The sequence below is a fragment of the Hipposideros armiger genome, unplaced genomic scaffold (assembly GCF_001890085.2).
Source record: "Hipposideros armiger isolate ML-2016 unplaced genomic scaffold, ASM189008v1 scaffold_34, whole genome shotgun sequence".
In the NCBI taxonomy this organism is placed as follows: domain Eukaryota; kingdom Metazoa; phylum Chordata; class Mammalia; order Chiroptera; family Hipposideridae; genus Hipposideros; species Hipposideros armiger.
Genome location: NW_017731384.1, coordinates 1,689,468 through 1,700,338, shown reverse-complemented (window position 1 = coordinate 1,700,338; position 10,871 = coordinate 1,689,468). Strand labels below are relative to the sequence as shown.

The following is a 10,871-nucleotide window of genomic DNA, read 5'->3' as shown; positions in this document are numbered from 1 at the left end:
GCGCCACTCGGCCGGCCCCAAGCTCCAATAATTTTTGACGGGTGATCAAACTTGTGTGTGGTTTCACGTTGTTGCGATGGAACACAAGTCCTTTACAATTAACAATCTCTGGACGTTTCTGGATGATGGATTCATTCAAACTGTCCAATTGTCGAAAGTACACATTTGAATTGATTGTTTGGTTTCTTGGTAGGAGCTCGAAAAATAGACACCTTTAAAATCCCACCACACTGAGAGCATAACCTTCCTCTCATGCATGTCTGCTTTCGATGTCATTTGAGGTGAAGCATCACGTCGGGACCAAGACTGTTTGCGCACCACATTGTTGTAAACAATCCACTTCTCATCATCAGTTATCAGTAGCTTCAAAAAAGGATGGTTTTCGGGCCAGGTGAGTGGCTCAGTTGGTTAAAAGTTGGCTTAAGAGCGTGAGCTCTGAGCAACAGGGCTGCTGGTTCGATTTCCACATGGGCCAGTGATGCTGTGCTTGAGCTGAGCTGTTGCTGAGTTGCCAACAGGTGGCAGGATGGCTCAGCTGATGTAACAACAAGATTGCCTGTTTGATGGTGGCTACGCCCACTCGCAACTAAGACTGAACTCAGCGCCTTGAGCTGAGCTGCTGCCCGAACGGCTTAATGAATAGGGCATGCACTCTTAACAACAAGGCTGCCGGGTGAGAGTTCCACATGGGATGGTGGTCTGCCCACCCGCAACTAAGACTGAACTCAGCACCCTGAGCTGAGCTGCCACCCGGAGGGCTCAGTGGATAGAGCGTGCACTCTTAACAAGGCTGCTGGTTTGACTCCCGCATGGGATGGTGACTACGCCCACCCTCAACTAAGATTGAACACAGCAACTTGAGCTTAAAGGCTATAAGCTGCCAATGGGAAGCCAGATGGTGACTGGCACCATCCACAACAAAGATTGGAGGACAACAACTTGGCTGGTCCCCTTCCCCTATTTCCCAACACTGTTCCCCTCCCAATTCCCCAATAAAATCTTTTTTTTTAAAAAGGATTGTTTTCCTCACATTTAATGAGCATATTGCAGATGTTTATATGCGCTGTCAAATGAACTTCTTTGAGTTCACGTGGAACCCAAATATCGAGTTTGCTTACGTATCCCAGCTTCTTCAGGTGGTCGTGAACGCTTGAATGATGGATGTTCAATGTTTCTGCAATCTCTTGTGTTGTGTAACGTGGGTTTGACTCGACCAATGCCTTTATTTTGTCATCATCAACCTCGGTGGGCCTCCCTGACCGAGGAGCGTCATTGAGATCAAAATCATCAGCACGGAATTTTGTGAACCATTGTTGGCACCAACGTTCTTGTAAAACATTGTCACCGTAAACTTTATGCAACTTTTCACAAGCTTGACATGTGTTCTTCCCTTTATGGAAGTAAAACAGTAAAATATGGCAAAAATGCACAGTTTGGTCTTCCATCTTCAACTTGTTGTAAAATCTCCAAAACTCAACCAAACCGCTCAGTTTTTTTTTTAGAATGAAGCGAGAGCTGTCAGCTGTCAAATGACATAGCAATAACATAAATGCGAATGACTCCAGTACTTCCAAAAATGAACTAGTGCCATCTGTTGCAAACACGTGTCATGACTTTTCCGACAACCCAATATAAGATGTTTCATAAACTGAAGAAATACAGTGATTGCGGAAAATTAAATTATCTCCAGGCTTCAAAAGGCATTCGACAATTAGGATCATTCTTTCCAACACACACACACACACACACACACACCATTTTTCCTTTCCTGGTACAACAGGCTGATTCATCCCATGTTTCAAAGCTGGTAACAAGCAGTTTACCTGACTTTCATCCTGTACTTCCATGTTATATTGGTCACCTGGCTGAACTTCTGTGACTTTCTCTCCCAGGAGGAAACCCAGACGAGTCATGAGTGTGTTTGCAGCCTCATCTACAGATGGAGGGGGACCAAGTTCCTGTTCAGCATCACCTAAAACAGGAAGACATTGAAACACATGAATTTAAAAAAAAAAAAAACAGCCTAGCTCTGCAACTATTCTTACATTCAGTTTGGTCATTTTCTTTTGTTTTCAAATTCTAAATCCAAAATTACAAGGTCCCTGTCTAGAACCCTATTTTCCCACTTTTAAATAATTGATGAACAGTCTACTCAAATTATCCTCTATTTATTTACTCAAAATGGGCTTGGAACGCTTTTGTAACTTACTGAATAGAAATAGTTTCCCATTTCTTTGGCAGTCAGCTTTCCAATATAGTCCTAATGCTGGGATCTAGTTCCTGACCACAATCACCACCTTCACTCAGGTTCTTTTATCTTTTTTTTTCTTACAGTTTGCATAAATATATATTTTTTGTTTTTTTGAAATCAATTCAAATGTACAAAAAAGTTTCAAGGATAGTACAAAAAGTATTTCTTTCCTTTAACCATTTGAAAGCACTGACATGAAGTCCCATCATCCCCAGATAATATGTATTTCCTATAAACAAGGACGTTCTCTTACATAACCACAGTACCAGTACAGAAATCAGGAAACTAACATTTTACATTATTATGATCTCATCCACAGACCCCATTTAAGTTTTGACACTTGTCCCAGTAATGTCCTTTCTAACAAAAGGATCCAACAATTCATGATTATGCAGTGCATTTGGTTCTCAAGTTCTCTTTTATCTCTTTTGATCTGGAACAGTTTTTCAGTCTTTTCTTAATTTTCATGACCTTGACACTTTTGAAGATTATAGGCCAGTTGTTTACACAATGTCCCTCAATTTGAATTTATCTAATATTACCTCATGATTTGATTCAGGTTATGCTTTTTGGCAGGAATACAACAAAAGTAATGCTGTGTTAACTTTGATCAATTGGTTATGGTAGTGTGTGCCATATTTTTCCAAATTCTAAAATTACACATTTTTTTTCTTTGTAATGAGGAAGTATTTTGTGAGAGGATACTTTGAGACTATGTAAATATCCCATTCTGCAACAAATTTCTAAATTAAAAATATTTTTGTTATAAAATATACATTACGAAATCTGCCATTTTAACCATTTTAAGTGCAAAATTCAGGATAGTATTGGGTTGTCGGAAAAGCCATGACGCATTTTTGCAATGAAAAACACAGAAAAATACATCATGACTTTTCCGACAACCCAATACATTCACAATGTGCAACCATCACCACCATTTCCAGAGCTTTTTAATCTCCCCCACCCCCAAAATTCTGTACCATTAAGTAACTCCTCATTCCTCCCTCTTACTAGCCCCTAGTAAGCTCTGTTTTACTTTCTCTGTGAATTTGCCTATTCTAGGTATCTCATACAAGTTGAACAAATTTGTTTGTTCTTTTATGTCTAACTTATCTTATTTTGCATGTTTTTAAGCATATTATAATTTAAGCATATTATAGCATCCATCAGAATTTCACTTTTTATATTTCACTCCTTTTTATGTCTAATATTCCATTGTATGTATATACCACATTTCATTTACCTATTCGTCTCATGTTGGACACTTGGGTTGTTTCCTCCTATTAGATATTATGAATAATGATAGTATGAACATTGTTGCACAAGTATCAGTCTGAATCTTTTCTCAACAAACTTTTGCCCACTATCTTAAGTATTCATTAATACTTCTTGGTTGAATTAAATAACATCATGCTTGCCAAATAGTGATTTTACTAAATCCATTAATCTAGCTACTGTGTACATTTCCCATCCATCCATCCATCCATCCATCCATCCACCCACCCACCCACCCACCCATCTATTCAACCATTTATCTCTCTAGCTAAACTCAAAAATTCCTGTTATTCACTGAGTTATAATCTGTTACTATCATTATTTATTTTGTTGCTCAAATGGTCCCAGTTTTGACCAGGGGAAGCCCTTTCACAATTCGGTTCCTATAACCTTTTGATACATTCCTGTCATTTTCTGAGCACTTCTTTGCTTTATGGCACAAGATGTTCCAGGCTCATCTTGTACTTTCCCTGCCCTAATCCTGGAATGAGTCCTTTTTCCAAGAAGACTTGGTTCTTTTAAGTGGAGAAGGGTATTTAGAATATCAGGTATGCTCACTGCTATTGGATGTCATTGTTCTCCAGGTCCACTCAGTGGACAGAGTTAGGCAGTATATTTACACACACACACACACACACACACACACACACACACAAATACACACACACACACGTATACATACATTCACGTACACACATATATTCATTTATATTTGTAAATCCATATACAAACACATAACCCCCAAGTTCACAGTGATGCTCTAATTCCAATTCAATAGCATAGGGTTAATGCTAGGTTTTCTCCTTTCCCAAGTTGTAAATCTGTTCTTCAATAGTGAGAAATCTGCTTCTTGTTGTCCTTACTAATCTGTTCCTCCTACGGTAATAAATTTCACTGTTGCTCATTGCCACCTTGCATACGGATGCTCTACTCATCCTGGTTGGGACCTACCCCATGCCACTGAGCTACCACTTCTCCCAGTCAGAATCAGTTTTTCAAAATGATATATGATTAACATACCATAAACTCTATCCCCTTGAAGTGTACAATTCAGTGGCTTTTAGTATATGTGTAAGGTTATGCAAGCATTACCACTCCCTAATTCCATAATATTTTCATCACTCCAAAAAGAAACCCCTTTCAGGTTCATTTTTGCCCTGAAATTTAAACCCCTAAAATTCCAGATCTCTGGCATGCATTTTAATCCTCTGCTTCCAGAGCGCTACATTCTTTCCATGCAATTAGCTTTCTAGGTTCTCTTTTTATTTAGGCTACTTTTCAGTGGTTATCAACTATAGGAATGATTCTTTTTCAAACCTTTTCACTGAGGGATGCTGAACAAAGTCAGTATAAGGTTTTTCTTTGGATTCCCATCAAGATACATTTATTGGGTTGTCAGAAAAGTCATGATGCATTTTTGCAACGAAAAACAGAAAAAATAAGTCATGACTTTTCCGACAACTCAATATTTCTAAATAGAGAACTTATAGAAATTACATAAAAAGGCAACATGGAATTCAAGGTGATCTATAATCCCCCATTCTTGACAAGGATGGGTGATTATATCAAGGCACAAAACTAAAAATATATCTTAGACTTTTCACAGATTATCTTTTATTAATTATAATAACAGCTAGCACATATGTGGGTTAACTACATGTGAGGTACATTCTTAGTGTTTTATATATATTAACTCATGTAATTATCCCGACCACCCTATGAGGTAAACACTCATCTCCATTTTACAAAAAAGAAAAGTGAAGCACAGAAGGGATAAGTAACTTACCCGAATTCATGTGGCTATTAAGTGGCTGAGCCAGGTAACCTGGATCTAGAACTCAAGCTCTTAAACCCTAAGTTACACTGTCATCCTTGATTCCTGTCTCTCACCAGGTTGCTGGCTGCCACTCCCTACCTCCCCTCTGCCCAGGTATTAGCTCAAAACTCTCCAAATTCCTCTTAATTCCTCATACCAAGTATTTTACCTATCTTTCTGTCTCATCCATGGCCATCCAGGCGATGTGAAGAGGGTGTCATCTTCATAACAAACATGCCCAATTAAGGTATGTCCCTAAACAAATATAGTACTTTTCTTAAGTGGAATTCTATGGTGGCTTCTTTAAAAATCATGAATTTGGAGTATGATAAACAAAACAAGATGGCTGGTAGGTTGTTAAAAAATAATCACTGTGAGACTATTACACAAAATAAATCACACAGCATCCATACATTACGCTTATTAAAACTTCATATTTACAGCTCTTGGTTTTTATTTTGGCTATTTGGGAGTAGTGTGTTTACGCATTACGCTTTGCTTCCGGACCACTGAATGAGAAATACAGCATCATAAAAACTAAAGGATTCTAAAATTTGGATGTATATCAAAAGGTCCAGGAATAGTATAGAAAACTTGAAGAATGACCTCTATTACTTAACATCAAGGTTTAATATAATGCTAAAGAAATTAAGACAGAACATGATTGACACAAACATAGATAAAAAGACCAATGCAACTGAATAAAGAATCCAGAAGCATATCTGTACATACAGAATTGCCTTATTTAGTATAAAGGTGTCACTGTGATATGAATAAAAAATGAAACCTGTTCCTACCTATCATACACGAAAATCAATTCAAAATGAATTATTGAAATACGAAAGGTAAAACAATAAATTTTTTGCAAGATAACCTAATAGAATAGCTCCATGACCTAAGACTAGGGAAAGAGTTCTTAAATAGCACCAAAAAAGAACCAACCACAAAAGAAAAGATTGGTAAAGTGAAGTTTACTAATAAGAAAAACTTCTGTTTACCAAAGACACCATTAATATAGTAAAAAGGCAAGCCACAGAGTTGGCAAAGATAACTTTTAATTTATATACCTACAAAGAACATGTATATAGAATAAGGAACTCATATGAATCAATAAGAAAAATAAAACAATCCAATTTAAAAAATGATGAAAAAATATCTACATAGGAATTTACAAGAGGCTAGCCAAATGACCAATAAACATATGAAAAGCTGGTCAACATTATTGGGAAATGATAATCAAAACCACAATGAGATATCACTACATATGTGCAGTGCAGAATAAAACACAAAACAAACAAACAAAGACCTGACAATATAGGGTAAAAGAGCATTTAAATACTACTGTGCTGGTAACAATGTAAATTGGTAGCATCCAATTTGGAAAAAATTTTAAGCTGAACATACTGAAAACCTTATGACCCAACATATCCACTGCCAGGTATATACTAAAAGAAGTATAAATAGGTGCATCAAAATACATATGAAACAAACATTCACAGACTTGTTCATAACAGCCATCAACAGTAGACATACAATTAGATACGACAGCAATAAAAGAGAATCTCACAAACATACTATTGAACAAAAGAAGAGAGACTCAAAAGAGTATTTACTAAATGATTAATTTTTATAAAGTTTGAGAACTGGTAAAAGAATAATTAATAATGGCAATCAGAATAGTGGTTATGCTTGTGGGGAGTGGAAAATGGTGTAGAGGAAGCATGGCAAAGCTTCTGGAGTGCTGGGAATATTCCGTATCTTGATTTAGGTAGTGATTACCTGAGTGCATTCACGGCATAAAATTGTAAACCTGCATAATTATGATGTGTGTACCTTTCTGTATCTATGTAATATTTTAATTTTTAAAAATTACAGAAAATGTATTAAGGACAAAGGACACTGGGTTTGAGAATGAAACAATATTCATAATACCTGGGGTTTTTTTTCCCTCCGAGAAAGAAGTCCAGAATTATGAAAGAGAAATAATGCTATATATATTTAAAAATTAGTATAAAAAAATTACTAACCATTCCTTAGTTAACAACTTAAAGTGGAGCAATGGCATAAGGATCGAGAGAAGCCAACATATACAAGAAATATTTTAGAAATTAAAGGGAGCACTAGAGAGCAAGAAAGAAACAAACTTGTCTTGGAAGAGTGCAGGGAGGAAAAGGAGGGAAGGGGGTTCCTGGAAGAGGCCATGCTCGAAACACTTACAATGGAGGAGTTTGATTTTTTTTAACAGAAGAGTTAGGGAAAAAGAACAGAGGGAACAATTTTCAGATTCAAATTCAGTGTGACATATCACTTCAACCAAATACAGAACTCTAAGATCAACACTGATTAAATGTAACATATTCAATGTTTTAAAAGAATGTTTTATTTCTGGAACAATAATATTGGTAGTAATAACAATAACTAATCCTCCTTGAGATATTGCTGTCTGGTACTTTTGTAAGTGCTTTACATGTATTAAATCATTTAATCTTCACATTTCATATCTTACAGACAGTGAAAGTGAGCCACATAAATATTAAGTTCTTGTTGCCCATGGCTCTTGAGTTAGCTAAGTGGCAGAGTCAATCTTATCCAGGCTGTCTGGCTCCTGAGCCTCGATTCTTAGCCACCTCATTATTTTGCCAGGAAATATGTTATTGAGTACAAATTGTTTACATGGTTATTTTGTTTATTTTTATCTTTAACAGTATCCAGCAGAATTATCTGATGATAGACAATATAGGAAAGCATTCAATAATTCAATAAATATTCACTGAGTAGCTCCTCTGTGTCCAGCCCTGTGTTAGGTCTCACATATTCATTTATGAACAAGCATAATCCCTATCCTTAAGAAGACTATAATCTCATGGGGGAAATTAGAAAACTAAATAAGTATTTTAATGAAGTCATAGTAAATTAAACTCTGAGAAATATAATGCAGGCAGGACATAGGATGTTATAAAAAAGCAAGTGTTGAATATTTCAGAACACTTTGGTCTTTTACTTTTTTTATTATTAAATTAAATGTGTTGGGCTGACATTGGTTAATACATTACATAAGTTTCAAGACTGTCTTTATTTTTCTTGATGACTCCAATTCCCCTCTCAGAGATGGTTTATATACTTTACAACATTTGCAAAAACTGCCTTCCACTTAAAGTTGCCAAACTGCGGAGGAATTAAACAATGATTAAAACTATGCCACAATATAAAAACAGACACACAAATCAACAGAACAGAATAGAGAGCCCAGAAATAAACCCACACGTATATGGTCAATTAACTTATGACAAAGGCGGCAAGAATCTACAATGGGAAAAGAACAGTCTCTTCAATAAATGGTGTTGGGAAAACTGGACAGCTAAATGCAAAAAAATGAAATTGACTATCTTACACCACGTACAAAAATTAACTCAAATAGATTAAAGACTTCAATGTAAGACCTGAAACCATAAAGTCCTAAAAGAAACCATAGGTGGTAAGCTCCCTGACATCAGTCTTGGGAATGATTTTTTTGATTCGACTCCAAAGGCAAGGGCAACAGAAGCAAAAATAAACAAATGGGACTACATCAAACTAAAAAGCTTCTGCACAATGAAGGAAACCATTAACAAAATGAAAAGGCAAGCTACTGAATGGAAGAAGATATTTGGAAATCATGTATCTGATAAGGAGTTAACAGCCAAAATATATAAAGAACTCATACAACTCAATAAAAAACAAGTAATCTGATTAAAAATGGGCAGATGTGAACAGACATTTTTTTCCAAAGAAGACATACAGATGGCCAAAAGGCACATGAAAAGATGCTCAACATCAGTAATCATCAGGGAAATGCAAATCAAAACCACAATGAGATACCACCTATTAGAATGGCTATCATCAAAAAGACAAGAAATAACAAGTGTTGGTGAGGATGTAGAGAAAAGGGAACCCTCGTGCACTGTTGATGGGAATGTAAATTGGTATAGCCACTATAGAAAACAGTATGGAGGTTTCGCAAAAAAAAATTTAAAAATATAACTACCATATGATCCAGCAATTCCACTTCTGGGTATTTATCTAAAGAAAACAAAAACACATTCAAAAAGGTATATGCACCGCTATATTCACTGCAGCATTATTTACAATAGTCAAGATATGGAAACAACCTAATTGTCCATCGATAGATGAATGGATAAAGATGTGGTGTGTACCACACACACACACACACACACACGACTACTACTCAGCCATAAAGAGAATGAATTCTTGCCATTTGGGACATCATGGATGAACCTTGAGGGTTTTATGCTAAGTGAAATGAGTCAGACACAGAGAACAACAAATACTATTTGATTTCACTTATATGTGGAATCTAAAAAAACCAAAAATGATCAAACAAAACATAAATACAGAACAGATTGGTGGGTGCCAGAAGGGAGGGGGTTAGAAAACGGGGGAAGGGGGTCAAGAGCTATAAACTTCCAGTTATAAATCACAGGGATGTAAATGTACAGCATGGTGACTATAGTCAATAATATTGTATTGCATATTTGAAAGTTGTTGAGAATAAACCTTAAGGTTCTCATCACAAGAAAAAAAAATTAGTAACTTTGTATGACGACAGACAATAACTAACCTATTTTGTTGATCATTTCCCAGCATATACAAATATCAAATCATTATGTTGAATATTATGTCAATTACTGTACCAAGAAATGAATGTCTAATAGGTAATGTACCCAAATCCCTAATCTGTATTCTATACATGGCAGGCTACACAAAGTCTAGTTTCATAGACCCTTCTTAATCTTCAGCATTCTCTCAGCATTTTCACATTGGGCTGTTTACACTTTCCTTTGAGATGTTAAATATAAACTGCTTGTTCTCATCTATTTCAAATTACTCAGAAATTTGTATTATATTTAATCAAATTAAGAAACCCATGCTTTCTCTTTAACAGAATTCTATAACCTATGATTAGCTTCGCTCAATTGCCAAATCAAACCTGGTTACATATTCATTTCTTAGATCTTAAATGATTACCTAAAGTTTTCCTTTTTCTGACGAAGACTGAGAAATGGGTGACTGATAAAGCAAAGGCTAATTTGCCACAGTAAGTGCTGAAGCCAGGAGGCTCTTCCCCGTGCTCCCCAAACTGAGCTCCCAACTGTGAGACTCACTGCCGAAGTGCAATCAAGAATCAAAGCAGTCACCACTAGCACAACTCCACTCTGAGTGGCTGATTTGCAAGTATTCCCCTACTTCTCAGTTCCCTTGGGCATACTCGAAGAAGAGGGGGAAGAAACCAACGAAACAAGTATTGGAACTGGGGGATGGGTACATGAGAGGCTCTTTTGGTGTGTTTAAAACATAACACAATAAAAATTTGGGCTTGTGTTTTTGTGCTCTGGCGATCCATCGAGAGAAGAGCTTCTCTCCACCTGATGCTCCTTCAGCCTGGGCCCCAGAATGGACACGCACAGACCTGACCCCAGTTTGAACCTAGAGGTGCTCAGCCAATGTGCAGGCTGAAACAGCCATCCCAAC

General features: G+C 36.6%; 1 protein-coding gene across 11 annotated transcripts in view; it reads right to left on the bottom strand.

Moving 5' to 3' along the window:
- The window catches only part of TANC2 (tetratricopeptide repeat, ankyrin repeat and coiled-coil containing 2), a 302,761-nt gene that overhangs the window by 123,975 nt on the left and 167,915 nt on the right, over nucleotides 1-10,871 (bottom strand). For all 11 annotated transcript variants that reach the window (XM_019637800.1, XM_019637801.1, XM_019637807.1 and 8 more), the window contains one exon: nucleotides 1,824-1,972. In XM_019637800.1, coding sequence (XP_019493345.1) covers nucleotides 1,824-1,972 — 149 coding nt within the window. The remainder of the gene's footprint in view (nucleotides 1-1,823; nucleotides 1,973-10,871) is intronic.